General features: G+C 47.0%; 2 protein-coding genes across 2 annotated transcripts; one reads left to right on the forward strand and one right to left on the reverse strand.

The window, feature by feature from the left end:
* The first annotated feature begins 4,294 nt into the window (after positions 1-4,294).
* On the forward strand, positions 4,295-4,867 carry LOC114359967 (uncharacterized protein DKFZp434B061-like). The gene has a single exon (XM_028314511.1). The coding sequence runs from the start codon at positions 4,295-4,297 to the stop codon at positions 4,865-4,867; it is 573 nt and encodes a 190-aa protein (XP_028170312.1).
* Positions 4,868-16,623: 11,756 nt separating this feature from the next.
* LOC114359970 (uncharacterized) lies at positions 16,624-19,188 on the reverse strand. The gene is made up of 2 exons (XM_028314515.1): positions 19,034-19,188; positions 16,624-18,775 (listed from the first exon to the last, which is right to left on the reverse strand). The coding sequence occupies exon 2, from the start codon at positions 18,767-18,769 to the stop codon at positions 16,889-16,891; it is 1,881 nt and encodes a 626-aa protein (XP_028170316.1). The 5' UTR covers positions 18,770-18,775; positions 19,034-19,188; the 3' UTR covers positions 16,624-16,888.
* Positions 19,189-19,975: the final 787 nt, after the last annotated feature.

A 19,975-nucleotide genomic window follows, 5' to 3' on the forward strand; every position in this document is an offset into this window, starting at 1 on the left:
CCAACTCATCAAGGACTCAGAGGCGGAGAGGAAAGAGGGGGGGAGTGGCGGGGATTCTGAGAGGGGAGCGGGGGAGACAGGAAGAGAGGAAGTGACGTGTGAGAGGATTGAGTCTGATCGGATTATGGAAAAAATAGAGGAGANCCCAGGACTAAGCTGGCGCCCTCGCAGGGCACAAAGGCGGCAAAGAAGCCTTCCGTTCCCGCCGACAGCCCCGTTGCGGGCAAGCAGACCACCAGCTCGGACAGAGTTGCCCAGGCGAGGGCCGCCTTGGTAAAGGCTAAGACCAACCTGGGTGACGCGCGTAATCTCAGGACTGAGATTAAAGTCGAGGTCACCCGGTGTCTGGATAGGCTTTACCAANAAAAGGATGAAGAGCTACCGTGGGGCGAGAATCTTCCAGAACGAGGTAGTAGGAGATGGGACTGTGAAGGCGGCAATTGCCGTCTTTAACGACGGCTTTGACGTCATCCAGTGCCCGAAACTCACAAACAACAATATTGTTGTTGTGAGGATCCGAACCACGGCCTGGGAAATCGCGGCGGTATCCTTCTACTTTGAACCGGATCAGCCCATAGAGCCATACTTGGAGCAGTTACGTACCATCAGAGAGGAGCTGGGCTCTACACCATTGCTGTTAGGAGGCGACAGTAACGCCAAGAGTACCTGGTGGGGCAGCACCGTAGAAGACCACAGGGGTAAAGAAATGTCCGGGACCCTGGAAGAGTCTGGGCTTCAGGTACTGAATAATGGTGATATGCCGACTTTTGACACCGTTAGAGGTGGAAGGGCATATACCAGTCACGTCGACATCACAGCCTGTACCGCAGATTTACTAGACATAGTCGACAACTGGAGGGTAGACCAGACTGTGACGAGCTCAGACCACAACACCATACTGTTCCACATTGCTCTACGTAGGAGTAAGGGCATGAAAGTAGAGAGAACCACCAGACTCTACAATACCAAAAAGGCCGACTGGGACATCTTCAGGCGGGTGCTTCTGGAGCACAAAACTGCAAGTAACATCAATGTAGAGTCCGTCAATAACATTGACACCAAACTGGAACTAAATGATGTGATCCAGAAGTACACGTCCTGCATTTCAGCTGCGTGCAAGGAGAGCATGCCGGCTAAGAGGACTACAGAGGTCCTTAGAGTCCCGTGGTGGAACGACGAGCTCGCGAGGCTGAAAAAGGCTGCCACTACCTCCAGGCGCAAGATCAAGAACGCGGCACCGTACCGCAGAGATATAGTGGTAGCCCAGTACCTAGAAAAGAAAGAAGCCTACGAGTGCCAAGCCAAGAAAGCCCAAATAGAAAGCTGGAAATCGTTCTGTGAAAAGCAAGACAGAGAAGGACTCTGGGAAGGTATCTACAGAGTCATCAGAAGGACCACCAGGAGACAAGAAGACTTGACCCTAACCAGAGACGGTGCATTCTTAAACCCAACAGAATCGGCGCGCCTACTAGCGGAAGTTTTCTACCCCGAAGACCTGGAGGCAACGGATAATGAGGATCATCGCCGGACAAGAATGACGGCAGAGCGGGTAAACGAACCGGGCCATGATGAACAACATGATCCGCCGTTTACTTCGCTGGAGCTAAGAACCGCGATGGGAAGTTTTAACCCGAAGAAGGCCCCAGGAGCGGATGGCTTCACAGCAGACATCTGCAGTCGAGCTATCTCTCAGGATCTGGACGCATTCCTTGCCCTGGCCAACAAGTGTCTCATATTGGGACACTTCCCGGACATATGGAAGGAGGCCACAGTGGTGGTACTAAGAAAACCGGGCAAGGAAGACTACACGAGCCCCAAGTCATACAGACCGATAGGTCTACTGCCAGTCTTGGGGAAGATCCTGGAGAAGATGATAGTAGCAAGGATCAAATGGCACCTAGTACCGAGGATTAGTACTCGCCAGTACGGATTCATGCCCCAGAGGAGCACCGAGGACGCCCTCTATACTCTAGTGAACCATATTCAGGGTAAGATTAAGCTGAAGAAGCTGGTAACCCTTGTCTCACTGGATATAGAGGGGGCCTTCGATAGCGCGTGGTGGCCAGCAATCAGAGTCCGTCTGGCTGAGGAAAAGTGTCCGGTCAACATCAGGAGGCTACTAGATAGCTATCTCGACTGCAGAAAAGTCAGAGTAAGATACGCCGGGGAAGAATGCACGAGGAGCACAAACAAAGGATGTGTGCAAGGGTCAATCGGTGGTCCCATCCTATGGAACATCCTCCTTGACCCTCTACTACGTGACCTTGACAACATGGGGCATTATGTGCAGGCTTTCGCGGACGATGTGGTCATGCTCTTCGATGGGGACACAGGTCTCGAAGTTTCGAGACAGGCCAACGCCGCTCTCGCCTATGTTCAGCAATGGGGGGTTCGTAATAAGCTGAAGTTTGCGCCGCATAAAACTTGCGCAATGGTCTTGACCAAGAAGCTGAAATACGACAACCCATTGCTGACCATGGGGGGAGTGAACGTTGAGATCTCTAGGGAGGTTAAAATATTAGGGGTAGTCTTAGATGATAGGCTCACTTTTAACACCCATGTCGCGACGCAGTGTAGGAAAGCACTGGATATTTATAAGCAGTTGTCTAAGGCTGCTAAGGTCAACTGGGGTTTACACCCCGAAATAATCCGGACCATATACGTCGCGACCATAGAGCCAATTATCATGTACGCCGCAGCGGCGTGGGCTCCCGCATCGGAGAAGCTAGGTGTGCGAAAGTTGCTCTCCACTGTGCAACGGGGTTTTGCCCAAAAGCTCTGTAAATCGTACCGCACAGTCTCTCTACACTCGGCGCTGGTGTTGGCGGGGATACTTCCTCTCGACCTTAGAATACAGGAGGCAGCCGCCCTGTATAAGGCCAAGAGAGGGTCGCCCCCGCCGGCTCTAGGAGACAGAGAGACCGAGAGTGCGATAAGGTTTTCAGAAGCTCTACATCCGGCGGAACATATAGACCTGGAGTTCATGAGTTTGGTAGACCAACAGCGTGTAGAGCAGCATAACATGCAAGCGGTGCGCATCTTTACAGACGGAAGTAAGATTGAGGGGAAAGTCGGAGCCGCATTATCCGTATGGAATAATGAGGCCGAGACCAGTAGCCTCAAACTTGCTCTGTCTGCGTACTGCTCAGTCTACCAGGCGGAACTCTTGGCTATATGGAAAGCTTCGGGCATAATCCTGAGAGGGGGGGAAGAGAGTTATGGTGTATATAGCGATTCGAGGGCAGCGCTGGAGACGATCGCAAACCATAGCTCACTTCACCCTCTTGCAGTGGAGACTAGGAAGAACCTGCGGACGGCCTTGGCCCAGGGCAAAGCTGTGTCTTTGTTCTGGGTGAAAGCCCACGCAGGTCTTCCAGGCAACGAACGCGCGGACGAATTGGCTAAGGAGGCGGCTCTCTTATTAAAAAGAAAACCCGACTACGACAAATGCCCTGTATCACACGTTAAAAAAGTCATCCGTGATACAACGCTAGAACAATGGAACAACCGGTATCTAGAGGGCGACACCGCGTCGATTACGAAGGTATTCTTACCAGACGCCATCCAGGCGTTTAGGTTCGTCCGTAAAATAGGCCCGACGGGAATGCTCACCCAAATTCTGACGGGGCATGGTGGGTTCTCCCAGTACTTGAACCGCTTCAAGTGCAGGGACAACCCATCATGCGCCTGCGACCCTGCATGCGAGGAGACAGTAATCCATCTCCTGACAGAGTGTCCCATCCATGAGCGCGAACGCTATGAATTAGGTTGCAAATTAGATATTAATATTGTTAAAGAAAATCTGCATACTTTATTAACTAACAAGGCAAGTAGAGATAAATTTATAAGCTATTGCATAAAAATTTGTAACATTGTCAACAAAAGGAATAGTTAATCATACTGCAATATATAATTAGTAAATTATATACGTTTGTGTGTTAACATAGTTATTTAGGACATAGACAGTAAGCAAAAATGTAATAGCATAAAATAGAGAAGTAAATAGAATAAGAAATAGAATAAGAAAATTGTAACAGAAATAGTGAAAAGAAAAAGCAAAAGAATAAGCAAATCGCAAAAGAAAAAGCAATTAAGAAAAGAAAAAGCAAATTGCAAAAGAAAAAGCAATTTAGAAATAAAAGAAAATATGAGTATAATTATTATTAAGCCAGCAGGCATAAGCAAATCGCATGCAGAAAAGAAACAAAGAATACAAAAAATCCCCTTGAAAATAAAATCCTTGAAGAATATCAGGGGACAAAGCTGCTATAAAAAAAAAAAAAAAAAAAAAAAAATGGCCCACCCCTCAAGCCCACCTAAGTACCGAGCCCTCGCGCCAACCCTTCGCGCCTGCCCCTCGCGCCCGACCCGCGGCCCTCGCGCCACGGTACCTAGCCCTCGCGCCAAGCCTTCGCGCCCGCCCCTCGCGCCCGGTCCGCGGCCCTCGCGCCTAGGTACCGAGCCCTCGCGCCAAGCCTTCGCGCCCGGGCGTGACTTGGGTTATCACCTGATACCGGTTGGCGACCCTCGGCTGGCCCTCGCGCCAGCCCCTCGCGCCTTGCCTTCGCGCCTGCCCCTCGCGCCCGACCCTCGGGCCTGGCCCTCGCGCCAAGCCCTCGCGCCAACCCCTCGCGCCACCCCTCGCGCCAACCCCTCGCGCCTGCCCCTCGCGCCCGGCCCTCGCGCCGTGCCCTCGCGCCAAGCCCTCGCGCCAACCCCTCGCGCCACCCCTCGCGCCAACCCTTCGCGCCTGCCCCTCGCGCCCGGCCCTCGCGCCGTGCCCTCGCGCCAAGCCCTCGCGCCAACCCCTCGCGCCAACCCTTCGCGCCTGCCCCTCGCGCCCGGTTATCACCAAGTGCCGGTGTAACACACATCGACGACCGTGCGGTCCTCGCGCCCGACCCTCGCGCCCGGTTATCACCAAGTACCGGTTTCAACTTCATCGACGACTGCGCGGTCCTCGCGCCAGACCCTCGCGCTTGGCTATCACCTAATACCGGCAAAACATCGGACTGAGTGGGACTTTGTGCTGCGACTTTCAACTGTGTAGTTTAACATTGTGTGGTGACCTTGCGACTGTGAAACCGTGTAGTGATTGTGACATCAAAGGATTGCAGTGATACCTGGATTGCAGTGTACACTTGGACGTTGGACAGACAGTAAGTGCTCAAGATGCCGCTAGCCAGGTCACCACCCCCCAACCGAAGGGTCACCCGCGCGCAATCGCGGGAGGTCACCAAGGCACCGAACACCCGGTCGGCCTCTCGCTCCCCAACCCTCAGCACACTCTCTGAGGCGCACTCTAGGGACAACTCCTTCGTATCTATAGAGAGCGAGAGGTGCCCGTCGCGAGTCAGCTCAGCGGGTACGGTTCGGCCAGATTCACCGCACTCTCTGGACTTTGCCGACTTCGGGAGCCTTGGGGGTCTCGGAGTTTACCAACCCCCGGCGAAGACCACTCCGCGCCCGCGCGGCGTTCCTGCCACTGGCGCCTGCAAGCGCAAGACACCGGCCACTCCCTTCCCCGAGCCCGACTTCGGAGACACGCTCTTCACCCCACTGCTTCAGAAGCTCCACGGCCTAATGGCTAACATTCCATCATTGCTCAACAAGGAGAAGAGTGTGAGGAAGGAGGACCGCGAGCTGGCGATCCAGTGCAGCATGGACGCTGCCCGGCTGCTTCAGGAGGTACATCTTACATATCTCGACTGCCTGGAGGAAATACCTGGCCTGAACAAGGGCCCAGCTCCGGCTGCGGCTCCGGCACCAGCGGCACCTACCACCACCACCTCCGCTGCCACCACCACCACTAACAGCCATTGCTGCGAGGAGACTCTCGCGGCCGCCGTGACTAAGGCTGTCACCCAGGCGGTGAGAACAGAGTTCGGGCGCATGAAACCCGCTCTGACTGCCCAGCCGCCTGCCTCCTCCACCACCAAGACCTACGCCCAGACGCTCGCCTCCACGCCGGCTCAGCCCGAGGTTGGGGACACTCAGCCCCAGCGACGGGAAGGGAAAAGCGCACGCCCGGCGCTCATCATGGCCTCCAAAGACCAGAAGGCCGACAGGCAGGCGGTTACCAAGACCTTGCGAGCCACTATTCCTTTCCGCGAGGTCAAATTCACGGCGGCCAAGGTTGAGATGCTCTCGCGGGGAAAGGCGAGAGTTGAATTTGACTCAACGGACCACCTAAAGGAGGCAATGAGGCGCATTAACATCAACACAGAGACCTCCGGCGTCAGTGCTGAACCGGAGCGGAAGATTATGCCGATGATCGCCCTCAAGGGCATCTCCAAGGATACGGCAAGCCAAGGCCTCATTGCCACCTTAAAAGAGCAGAATCCTGAGCTGGGGAACGATGAGCGGATTAAACTGCGCTTCCTGCGGAGAAACCGGAACCCCAACTTATACAACGCGGTCCTCACTGTGCCGCCCAGGGTGTTCCACAGCATCATCACTCTCGGCCGTGTGCGCCTCGACCACCAGAGGGTGCACGCCGAGGAATTCTCTCCATTCCTGCAGTGCCGCCGCTGCCTCCAGTTCGGGCACACACAGACGCGCTGCCCCGCAGAGACTCCAGTCTGCGCGCACTGCGCGACCGCCGGACACCTGCCGTCGCAGTGCCCCAGCAAGGCGCTGGCTCCATGCTGCGCCAACTGCACCACGCACAATGCAAGGTTTAAGTCCAACACGAGCGCCAAGCACACAGCCTTCGACCAGGCCTGCCCTCGGCAAAAGGCCATGAAGGCCAGAATCATGGCCAAGGTGGACTACACTTTGTAGACCTCCAGCCACACAACATCAGTGGACTGGCCGTGCTCCGCGCCCTCGCAACATTCCTGCCACCGGCGCCTCGCAGTCAGCCTGCAAACGTAGAACACCAGCGAACTACTTCCCCAGTGCTGACTTTGGAGACACTCCCCTCTCCTCGCTACTATTGGAGCTCCACGGCCTTATGGCCACCATACCAGTCTTGCTCAACGAGGAGAAGAGTGTGAGAAGGGAGAACCGAGAGCGGGCGGTCCAGTGCAGCATGGATGCAGCTCGACTGCTGCAGAAGGTACACCTCAAACACCTGGAGGTGTCATCAACATCTGGCCGGGACAAGGGCCCAGCACCGGCGGCACCTACCACCACCACCACCGCTGCCATCACCAACAACCACTGCTGCGAGGAGACTCTCGCGGCCGCCGTGACTAAGGCGGTCACCCAGGCGGTAAGGACAGAGTTTGGGCGCATGAAGCCCACGCTGACCGCTCAACCCCTCCCCGCCACTACCAAGACCTACGCCCAGTCACTCGCCTCCACGCCGGCTCAACCTGTGGCAGGGGACACTCAGCCCCGGCTACGGGAAGAGAGAAGCACACGCCCGGCGCTCATCATGGCCTCTAAAGACCAGAAGGCCGACCGACAGGCGGTGACCAAGACCTTGCGATCAACCATTCCTTTCCGCGAGGTCAAATTCACTGCGGCCAAGGTTGAAATGCTCTCGCGAGGAAAAGCGAGGGTCGAATTTGACTCGACAGACCACCTCAAGGAGGCTATGAGGCGAATTAACAGCAAGACGGAGACCTCCGGCGTCAGTGCTGAACCGGAGCGGAAACTCATGCCAATGATCGCTCTTAAGGGCATCTCTAGAGACACGGCAAGCAACCACCTCATTGCCACCTTGAGAGAACAAAACCCTGAGCTGGAGGATGACGGGAGGATCAAACTGCGCTTCCTGCGGAGGAACCGGAACCCTAATTTATACAACGCGGTCCTCACTGTGCCGCCCAGGGTGTTCCACAGCATCATCACTCTCGGCCGTGTGCGCCTCGACCACCAGAGGGTGCACGCCGAGGAGTTTTCTCCATTCCTGCAGTGCCGCCGCTGCCTCCAGTTCGGGCACACACAGACGCGATGCCCCGCCGAGACTCCAGTCTGCGCACACTGCGCGACCGCCGGTCACCTGCCGGCGCAGTGTCCCAACAAGGCGCTGGCTCCATGCTGCGCCAACTGCACCTCGCACAACGCCAGGTTTAAGTCCAGCACGAGCGCCAAGCACACAGCGCTCGACCAGGCCTGCCCTAGGCAAAAGGCCATGAAGGCCAGAGTCTTGGCCAAGGTGGACTACTCTTTGTAGACCTCCAGCCACACAACATCAGTGGTCTGGCCGTNAGCTGCGCCAATTGCACAACTCACAACGCAAGGTTTAAGTCCAGCACGAGCGCCAAGCACGCAGCCCTCGACCAGGCCTGCCCTAGGCAAAAGGCCATGAAGGCCAGAATCATGGCCAAGGTGGACTACTCTCTGTAGTCCTCCAGCCACATAACATCTGTGGACTGGCCGCGGGCTGCGCCTTGGCGGCCGTGCGACTGCCTTTTTTTTTAGTTTCAATCCTTTAATCATTTCATCTCTTTTAATTTGTATATAGTTTGTCCTGTTGCATTTTTCTCTTTGTGTCAACGTAGATTGCTCATGACTCGTATCTTGTGGGTGCCGTGATGGGTTCCGCTCCGACAGGCTGATCTGCGCTGGGTTGGGGGCCGTGGGTTGGGCGCGGGGACGGTCGGCTCTAACCTTTGGGCTTGGCTTGCTGTCCCCGCGCCCGGCCTTCGGCTTCTTGACCGGTGTGGGAGTCTAGGCCTGGCGGAGCGGAGCTGACTGCGGTATCTTACTTAACAACCATAACCCCTTGTACACATATAGCGTTTAATCTTCTAACTATAATCTATCTTCCCTTTCTTGAAATCGATTAATTTACGATAACCTGCTTACATACTCCGTTAACAAGTTTTGCATATAATATGTCGCACTGTCTATGGTCCGCGAGCCGGCCTGAGGGTAAGCCCGCCCACCGCTGGCGCTGGTGGGACAGGCGATCCGAGGGGCTCAAGGGGTCGGCAATTCAAAAGGATCAGTCCTCCACCGGGCTNTCGACCGCTCAGCAAGCAAATCTTAAACAGTTATACTCCAATTAATTGATCGATTTCACATTCTCCAATGTGTAATAACTAACCTCACTTGTATTATTTAACTGCTAATTTTCTAATTAATCTTAACTGTATCCAAATTTTAACACATCGGCATTCTGTACACAAGCTAACCGATTTCTGTTTATACTCCACTTTAATTGTGCAGTAATTGATTAATCACAATCATTTTTAGTGCGTAAATTCATTGTAAACACTATAAATAACTAAGTCAATCAGAGTAACTAACTGTCAACCATGTTAAGTCCCTTTTTTTTGTATTATCCATCATGTTGTGTAATAAAGTCCATTGTAAACATTATAAATAACTAAGTCTACCAGAGTAATCAATTGTAAATCATGGAAAAATTTGGTCTTGTGTAATCCATTATGTCTTGTAAATAGTTGTAAGTTAGGTTAAGATCTCTTGTATTTAACACCTGCACTGGGCGGCCTATATATTTTTTTNACCGGGCTGTCCCCGGCCCCAGTGGCCTATTAGGATCTATGCACGGTCCCGGCCCACAGGGTGCTGCTGGGGATCCTTGGGGACGGCATCGCGGACCTTGACCGTACAACAAGCCTAAAACAGTCAAATCCCAACAAATTGATCGATTTCATTTATTTAAAGTCGATTTTGGAAAGAACTCATCACCTCCTTGTATCATATAAACATAAAATTAAATGTTATTAATGAGATTGACATTCTGTAGACAGATCAACTAATTTTTGCATGTGTATTTTAATTTTTTTATATTTTAAATTTGTGTGCGTAGAAACTGATAAATCATAGCCATAATTCGTGTATAACTTCATCGTCAACAGTACAAATAATTAAGTTGAACAAGTGTTATTGGTAGAGACCTTATAAAAAATTTTCTGTCTTCTTTGTGTATTCACTTTGCTTTGTTAACTATATACGTATATAATTTCATGTAAACAGTATAAACAATTAAGCTGAACAAGTGTCATTAGTTGTAACCTTGAAAAATTTTGTCTTCTTTGTGTTATTCACTTTGCTTTGTAGATTATATTCGTGTATAATTCCATCATAAGTAGTATAAATAATTAAGTTAAACTAGTGTCATTAGTTGAAACCTTGGAAAAAATTGTCATCCTTGTGTTATTCACTTTGCTCTGTTAATTAGCTATAAGTTAGGTTAAGATCTTTTGTTGTAACATCCGCACTGGGCGGCCTATGTTCACACCTGTAAAGGCTAGTGCTGGGGGAAACTTTCTCACTTCTTCCCCCAGCACTCCCAGTCTATTTGTTGTCTGTCCCCCCAGGCCCTCCATGAGCAGGCATCCCTAACCGCCTTGGAGGGCCGCGTGCCCGGCTCGCAACTCCACCAACTCTCGAGTGGCACGCCTGCCGGTACCTAAGGTTCGAAGATTGTTAATAATTGTAACTAGCGTAAGTTAGTATCTAAGTTTTATTGTGAACGTCCCTTCCCATAATAAAAACCTCTGAGTGGCCAAAATGAACGAGANCCACCAACTCTCGAGTGGCACGCCTGCCGGTACATAAGGGTCGAAAATTTGTGAAAAAATTGTAACTAGCGTAAGTTAGTTCCTAAGTTTTATTGTGAACGTCCCTTCCCATAATAAAAATCCTCTGAGTGGCCAAAATGAACGAGAAAAAAAAAAAAAAAAAAAAAAAAAAAAAAAAAAAAAAAAAAAAAAAAAAAAAAAAAAAAAAAAAAAAAAAAAAAAAAAAAACTCATCAAGGCTCAGAGGCGGAGAGAAAAGAGGGGGGGAGTGGCGGGGATTCTGAGAGGGGAGCGGGGGAGACAGGAAGAGAGGAAGTGACGTGTGAGAGGATTGAGTCTGATCGGATTATGGAAAAAATAGAGGAGAATAACAAGCTGCTTATAGAAAATAATAGGAAAATAGAAGAGATCCGAACAGAAATGGAGAGACAGACGGCTAAACTGGACACGGCGGCCACCTACGCGAGTGTTGCGGCGGCTGTGCCGCCCCAGCACTCGAGTGGGAGGTCACCAGTGACGAAGACACTTCACTCAGTCATAGTGTCCTCGGAGGACGTTTACGACACCGGGGACGCTGTGCTGAGTAAAGTGAGGAAGGCTGTTAATGCGAAAGAAGGATGGGTCAAGGTCGAGCGGATCCGAAAGGCGAAAGATCAAAGGATTATCATGAGCTGCGGATCCAAGGAGGAGAGAGCTAAAGTGAAGGCAAGGATAGAGAGTGCAGGCGATCGGCTCGTCGTCGAGGAGGTGAAGAACAAGGACCCGCTCCTGCTCCTTAAGGATGTTCTGTTGCTCAACAGCGACGAGGACATCCTTAAGGCAATCAGGAGCCAAAACAAGGACTTGTTTCGCGACCTCGGCGACGGGGAGGACCGTCTGCAGATTAAATTCAAGAAGCGCGCCAGGAATCCGCACACTAACCATGTGGTNCTCAAAGTCCATCGGGGATACCTGAAACAGAACTTTTTAAGTAATTTATATTATATATCATTTTACAACTTTTACAAACTTACCTTTTATACGTTTTTATTTTTACGCGGTCCTAAGACCTAATTTGTTTTATTATATTGACGCATACCTCTGACAGTATGTTCGGATTTAGAACACCCGCTAAGAGGGTCAACGATGAGAACCAGCAAAAGTCTCCTGATTCCCCGCCCATCAGAAGACCGGGTAAAGTGAGGCGCAGCGTCGGGGAGTGGGAGGCGGGGAAAGCTGGGCTTTCCTCCGCATCCGACTCAACCCCGCCGCGAGCGGAACCGCCGAAGGCTCCAAAGAAGCCCGCGCCTCTGCGCCGAGCTTCTGTGGAGGCTTCGGTGAACTCACCTAAAACCCCCACTGCCACTGTCACCAGAGACAGGACAGCCGAAGCCAGAGCCTCCCTTCAGAAGGCCAAGGTGAGCCTTGGCACCGCCCGCAACCTGAGGGGCGACATCAAGACCACCGTCGTAGAGGCTCTGGATCGGCTGTACCAGCTCGTTAAGGAATCGGAAACGGAAAGGAAGGGGAAGGCTCCCAGCAAGAGCATGGTTGAGCCTGAACCTGAAAGAGAGAAGGAAAAGGATAGGGAAGAGGATAAGAGAGTTGATGAAGAAAGGATAGTGGCAATGATACGGGAAAACAGGAGACTTTTGTTGGAGAATGGTTCTAAAATGGAAGCTATAAAGGAGGAGATAGAAAAACAGCGTGGTTCCGTAGAGAAGACGACCTATGCCAGCGTGGCGGCTTCCGTGCCCAACCAGCAGCTCCAACAAGTCAGGTCGGCCCTCCACTCCGTCGTCGTCTCATCGAAAGATAAGATGGAGACGGGGGAGGATGTGCTGCGGAAGGTCAGGGAAGCCGTCAACGCTAAGGAAGGCTGGGTGCGAGTCGAGCGAACAAGAAAGGCTAAGAATGCAAAAATCATTATGAGTTGCGAGACAGAGGAAGAGAGAAGCAAACTAAAAGAGAGGATTGAGAGTACGGGTGGCCTCCTCGTCGCGGAGGAAGTGAAAAATAAAGACCCTCTCCTTGTGCTCAGGGACGTCCTGTCGATGAACACCGACGGCGACGTCCTGAAAGCATTAAGGAAGCAGAATGGTAGTATTTTTCATGACCTCCGCGAGGGGGAGGACCGTATCACAATCAGGTATAGAAAGAAGGCCAGGAACCCGCACACACAACATGTAGTCGTGAGTGTTTCCCCAACGATCTGGACGAGAGCGATCGCGGCGGGATCCGTGCATATCGACCTACAGCACATCAGAGTGGCCGACCAATCACCACTGGTGCAGTGCACTAAGTGCTTGGGATACGGCCACAGTAGACGATTTTGCACGGAGCCCGCCGACGTTTGCAGCCACTGCGGCGGGCCACACTTCAGCGCCGACTGCGCCGAGAAGCTCGCTGGTGGGGCACCATCGTGCCGAAACTGCCAGCGAGCCAAAGCGGAGCACGTCGCTCATAACGCTTTTAGCAGCGACTGCCCAGTGCGCAGGCGGTGGGATGCGTTGGCCAGGTCAGCAGTGGCATACTGTTGAGATCGTTTTAGGTGCGAATACCAACCAGCTCACAATACAGCACTCTATCATACTCCTTGTACAAGGTGTTAGGTGGTTAGGGAAATATCTTTTAAAATCTGTTAAAAAGGACTCTATTTGCGACTATTCGGCTTATACATTAAAAAACCAAAATTCTAATTCTAAATCGGTAAAAAATTTCGGAAAGCAAATCGGAGTCAAATTGTTGAACAATTTGAACGACTTGAATATCAAAATTAAACATAAAAACATCAAAACAATAGTACGAACAAAACATGAAAATTAAACATAAAGGTAATTAGCACAAAATAAANTGAACGCTTCAAACTCGGTACTTCTTTCCCAATCCCATAAAATTCAACACTTAGAAAGTGACAAAAAAATTTAAAATAGGTAGTTGAAACAAACCACAGCTAATTTTCATAGTGGACTGTACTATACGATAAACATGTCAGTCAATTTGACAACCTTTGTTAGAAACATTATTCAATGAAAATATTGTCCGAACCCTTGGTATTTCTCTTCGACAAATACTTTAACACATTGTGAACCACTTTTCTTTGACGACTATAAAAATATTTTAGCAATTTCATTTACAAAATCAATTGCGCACATTTAAAATAAAGTTTGTTTACACTTTGACAGCAATAGACTGACATGCAAGGTGACATGTCAATGAAGTTTTCAGTTACTGTTGCCATTAAAAGAAATTAGTACCATTAGTTTTCCGCAACATGGCGAGGGTTTTTATGTTCCTGGTCAGGCTATAATAGAATTTACTTACTTGACACTGGCTAGTGCAAGCCGCAAGCAGCCATAATGTTGGAAAAAAACAATAATTTCGTTATTTCCACTTCTCTCCGCTCAGCTTCGGTTCGGAGATCTCATTGGTCATTCAAAACACATCTCCTTTCGTAACCTCTTCTCTCCAATTTAGTGGAAACTGAAAGTTGTAATACCAAAATCGCTTCGCTGTAGACTTTTTGTTGGCCCTTAGTTTGGTCGGGCTGTTAGAAAGAAAGAAAGAAAGAAAAATTGTTTATTTGGTTCAAACAGACGTTTTACACAATTTAAATTACATACATAATTTATTGAACCAAAATGGCTCCTACTCAGCTTGTATCATGTTCCATTCAGAACATGTATGGAAGTGCGCACACTAAGTTAATACATTGATTTGGTGTCGAGTCGGCCGATTCCTCATACAAATTGGAAGTCGAGGCAGACTAAAAATCTGCAGTCTGCGGGGTGTCTACTTTGGATAGAGAGGCTGGCAACTTGGGGTGCGATGGTGAGGGACCTCCTCGTGGTGCACCTTGGGCAAAGTCCGCGTGGTCTGATCACGCGGGCGGCTAACTTCTCACCTGCGCGGCAGGTCTCGTCAACTCCACGGGCCACGATGCAGGGGACATCTTTAAAAACCCCCACAGGTGGGGGCTGGCGGGGCGTTTGCCCGGGCCCATTCTTTGGAGGGCCGCTCTCGGTACTTCTCTGATCAGCAGAGCTGACCGAGCAGGGGCATAGAGCAGACCGTAACCCGCTACGGCGGACCGGTTGTATCAGGGCCGCGAGGAGAAAACCTCTATAAAAAAAACAACTGGAGGAGGGGATTGGGGGTTCCCTCGAAGCCAGAGAGGCTCGCTCGTGAGCGAGCATCTAGCTTGAGGCGGAGCTGCGGACGAATTTCCAACCAGGACAATAACTCGTGGCTCGGTTTCTTTGGGCTCTGGTGGAAACCGTCGGGTTTTAGTGGGTAGGCCTCGACTTTAGTGGGTAGGCGGGGAGAGTCCCACATAACCCACTGGCCGTCCCCATAGACCAGTGGGTATGCACAAAGCATTTCCCGACGAAAAAAAAAGAGGGGCTAGCAACTTTGAAAGAAAGAAAACTGAAGGTCGTCAGTATAATAGACTTTCTCACTGACTACTTATACACATGAGACTTAAAGTACTACATGATTCGTTTTCATGGTATTTTGTCTAGGGGGCTGGCAGTATTAAATTAGAAAAGAGGTCCCTTTATACATGTTTCGTCAGTTTAAGTAAATTTGGGACTTTCTCACTATGCACATGAGTAGGTAGGGTACATGACTCGTTTACTGGTATATGACAAACATATGAGTAAGATACATGACTCGCTTACATAGTAATGTCAGGTATATTGAAAACCCTCCTGGGCTGAATAAACAGGATCATCAAGCCCCATTAGTCCATCAGCTCGACAAATATAGATCCCACGTGGCGGCGATTATCCAATAAAACGCAGTATTGCAGTCAAGGCTAGCATGCACTCGGATTATAGGTACAGAACAGACACACCTCAAGTCCACTGTGCCTTTGGCATCTTTTTGCCCGACTGCGCTAGAAAGAGGATTATTAGTGTGTCTAAAGCCGGGTCTTTAGCGTTTTGCCCTACGAAATCAACAAAAACATGTCAACATTCAAAAAAATGGAAAGCAAAAACACTACTGATGCAAACAAAAATGTCTAGGACACTTTTTTTACATAGGCGAACTTAATTAATGCCACTTTGACCGAACCGCAGATCACAGAACGCATTCAGTGTGGGAAATTCTTTAACAGTGCACCTCGCTGGAATGCAAGAAATAGGAAGGAATGCACTATTTGCACTCAGTGACTCCCCTCTCTCGCTGTACTAAAAAAATCCTAATATCTCATCTAAAAATCATAAATCTTAGTAGCGCGTATCCACTATCTGATCGTCTCTATCATCAATATTGACCTCATTTGACATTCAGTCGGTCAAAAACATTTTATTTGTTTCAATGAGTGGCCAATAAAAAACCGATGCAAGCAATAAAGAGTGAGCGAGTATTACTCATAAAAATACTTTCGAATCAACAACCATTTACAAGACGTAGTATAATATTTAAAAAGTATAAGTATGTATAAAAATCCATCTATACTAATATTATAAATGCGAAAGTAACTCTGTCTCTCTTTCACGCCTAAATCCCTTAACCGATTTTGATGAAATTTGGCATAGAGATAGTTTGAGTCCCGGGAAAGGACATAGGATAGTTTTTATCCCGGTTTTTGGTATCGGTACAGACAAAATTCCACGCAGGCGAAGCCGCGGGTGGAAACCTAGTCTATATATATAAAAATGAAACCCGTTTCGCGTTGTCACGGCATCACGTGTGAACGGCTGAACCGATTTCGATAATTCTTTTTTTTAAATGTTTGTGGAAGTCCAAGGATGGTTCTTACGGAAAAAAATATTAAGAAAATCTCTCAGAAAGATTGATATAAGGCGGTACGAAGTTCGCCGGGTCAGCTAGTGTAAAATAAAAAGATAAACTAGGAAGCCATAATGTACAGTAGTAGTGAACTTCATAATTAGTTTTAGGAGTTATTATAATTTCAACACTACCAAAGTAAAGAGAAATTAGATCAAAGAAAGTTATATTGTAGAGTTACAAGGAAGGAATAGTTTTCAAAAATAAAGACAATTATTATTAAAATATATGCTTTATTTGGCAAGATCTTACTTACTTCATAATAAATTAGGTCTTAAATTAAATTATGCAATAAATTATTATCAATACAGGTACTGATACATTAGTCTTTAACATTAAATTCATAATAAGTTAAGTTTAGCCTCAAATACATAATGTAATTTTGGTTACAAAAGTTTAAAAACTTATAAGATAAAAACATAGGTAAAAAATAGGACGATAATGTAAAAGGTTCCTTAAAACTAAGTTTATAAATAATTTGCTTTGGGATTTTTTGGATTTAGTAATTGGAAAATCAAGCAGCTTTTCTGTAAAGGCCACTTGTATGAATAAGTACTTATACTTAAGTTTAAACACATGATTGTTAATTGCTATTGATTTAAATTAATTGTTTTTTCATTGAGTGAAATTTTGGACAAGGGATTTTAAAATACATTTTCTTATCATCTACATATTTTGCTGCAAAAACTTTTTCTCATTTATACAGTTTTCTAATTCATCATGATATTTATCAATTTTCACATCAAACCCCGGGCTTTGTATATCACAATCAAAGCTGTTTCCGGTTATCACTTTCTCTCTATTCAACGTTGAGTCAAAACGAACCTTTTTCCCTGGAGTGTTTAGTCTGCTATGAGAAAAATCAGCATTTTCATCTCTCTCCTTCAAAGGTGTGACATTCATATTGAGCTGTGTGTTTCTGAGCGTTTTAACGGTTTCATACTGGTGTTCTTCGTCATCCTCCAACTCTTCAATCTCAATTTCATCCGAATTATTCAGGTTTAGAGCAGGATTTTCTATACCACAGTCTTTCGGTGCAGGCGGTTTCTGCTTTGGTAGTTTTCTCGGTACCTCATATGGGTTCAACGTCACATTGTGTTCAACTTTGTCATGTTTGAAAGTTTTCTTCAACGTTTTGAACACTTTTTTTGATAATTTATTACCAGCTTTGAGCAACTGATATTTTAAATCTTTCTTGCTGTCATTAGATTCATTTGAACTGTTCGCTTCTGAATGTTTATTTAAATTCATGATATCGATAGCACTGAACCTCGAAACATCATGGCCCAAGATTTTGCTTTGTTTGTTATAAGCAGAATCAATGGAGTCTCCGCTCACATTCTCATAGATGGGACTTTCAGATCGATATCCATCGATATTTTCATATTCATGTTGGTCAACGTTCATAGACTCATTCATCGTTGAAATAGTGCTGTTAGTATCACCAGAAAATAATCTTCTAGGCATTAAATTACTTCCTTGTGGTGTTAGAACCTCTGCTGGTCTACTCATCACTTCATCATTGTATTCTAGCTCTGGTTTTGTAGAATCCAGAGTTAGGAAAGGGTTTTGAGTTTCATTGCAAGATTCTTGTGAATAATCTTCAGACGGTTCAATATTAAGATTAGGATCTAAAAATGGGTTGGTATTCTTCTTTTTGCTTATGATTCGCTTCTTTTTAGTTATTATAGTTATGGTTTTGACTTCCATAATATTGCTTTCGTTCAGGTCATCGTCAAGGTACAGCGATTGATTTGATAAATTCGGTGAATCCAAAGCTAGCCTGTCTATGAAACTCAGGTTTATTTGGCTGGTATTGTTTATTATAACTTTATTTGTAACACTTGTGGCATTTCCAGAGATATCAGTCAAATTGTTGTTAATTTGACTAATTGTATTAGTAGTGGTCAAGGATTTTTGCTCCAAAACTGATATACCAGAATCCATTTCGATTTCACTGAAATCAGGGTTAAATCCAGACAAATCATTATAAGGAGTTGGGTTCATTTCTACGATGGACTCGTCAGGGCAACTTGCTTGTGGTACAGACAAGTCAGTTAAATTGGCATAGATTGGTTCTGCGATCGGTATGTTTTCTCTTTCAATAACAGGCTCAATAACTGTGATTGGTGCAACATATTCCCTTTCAATAGCAGGTTCCGTTTCCATGATAGTAGCAAAATTTTGTCTTTCAATAACAGCTTCGGTAGCTGCAGCTGGGGCATTATTTTCTCTTTCAACGATAGGACTGGCACACTTCATATTCTGACGTACATTTTCAAGTTCTCTCACTAGAAATGCATTCACAGCTGCCTTGCTGATGCCTAAATCTAGGCCGGTGTTTTCGAACGCAGCAATATCACAGCTTCTGGAGCGTTTACGCTTTTTAATCGGTACTATTTCCATGGCGGTGTTGCACATGGGATCCTCGTTGGCTAGCAGGTCTAACGCTGGGTTCAGGTAAGCGTTCGGGCATGGAGTGGTGATCTTTCTCTTGCTTTTTGAATTTGGTTTCACTTCAAAGATATTATTGTCTATGCCGCTCATAGTTTACTGTAACAAAAATGTTAAATATTAGCTGACATAATGTTTTTGAAGAATAAGCTCAGATAAATTAATGAACTTGCAAAGAACAAAAAAACATTTTTGAGAAACAAAGAATCAACATTTTGTTAGTATGTTGACGATTCCTGATTTCGTCTGTTGATAGTAAATACTTCTACTTCAAGAATATTCTAATTTAATTGCAAAATACGTGTAAATTTATTGAACTACGAAACACGAAACATTACAAAATTAACATAAGTTTACCTTGAATTTCCAGTGTTGTCTTTCCAAACATTTGAAAGTACAGTTCTAGCACACACTAATACACAATTTTTAATTCATAAAACTTAATATAAATTAGATTTTCATTCAGAATTTTCGTTTTTCTTTGGTAAACAAAAAGATTCGGCAGGTGTTCGGCGACGGTTACAAAATGACAGTTTTTTTTTTTTAGACTTTTGGTTAGCGAAGCGTTGGTAATGCTACGCCTAGAGTTCCTTTTAGAAGGAGCTGACATATGGTCAGTTTGAGTTTTTGTTTTTGGAAAAAAAATAACTCTAACAAAATAGTCCTATTCTGGAGTTTTAATAAAATGGTTTTCACATTTATAACGATGATTATTCGATGAGATTCTTATATGAAATTACTGAAAATATTCATTCATTAGGTAATAAATTGCATTTGCAATTGTTACGGAAATTCGATGTTTGTCTAGTAAAAAGCGCTTTGACTTTCTCTGCATGTCTTCTGAATAAACACAATTGTAATATCAATACTTTTATCCCAACTAATATAATAAATGCGAAAGTAACTCTGTCTGTCTGTCTGTCTGTCTGTCTGTCTGTCTGTCTGTCTGTCTGTTACGCTTTCCCGCTTAAACCTCGCAACCGATTTTGATGAAATTTGGCATAGAGATAGTTTGAGTCCCGGGAAAGAACATAGGATAGTTTTTATCCCGGTTTTTGAAACAGGGACGCGCGCGATAAAGTTTTTTCTGTGACAGACAAAATTCCACGCGGGCGAAGCCGCGGGCGGAAAGCTAGTGTTAAAATAATAGAAGAATTAAGTGATAAAGCTTCTATCAACTTTTCCCTCAAGTGTTTTTAACTTTTTACACACGTACACACGGCCAGTGCTATAATAACTATCCATTTCAGTTTTTGCTCTCGCTCTCATCAAATGGTGATTCTTTGCGATAGAACGAGA

The sequence above is a fragment of the Ostrinia furnacalis genome, unplaced genomic scaffold (genome assembly GCF_004193835.3).
Source record: "Ostrinia furnacalis isolate ACB-3 unplaced genomic scaffold, ASM419383v2 OfSCF4768, whole genome shotgun sequence".
Classification (NCBI taxonomy): Eukaryota; Metazoa; Arthropoda; class Insecta; order Lepidoptera; family Crambidae; genus Ostrinia; species Ostrinia furnacalis.

Coding starts and splice junctions, on each gene's coding strand:
- LOC114359970 (XM_028314515.1), bottom strand. CDS start 18,769: ATGAGCGGCATAGACAATAATATCTTTGAAGTGAAACCAAATTCAAAA.
- LOC114359967 (XM_028314511.1), top strand. CDS start 4,295: ATGGCCCACCCCTCAAGCCCACCTAAGTACCGAGCCCTCGCGCCAACC.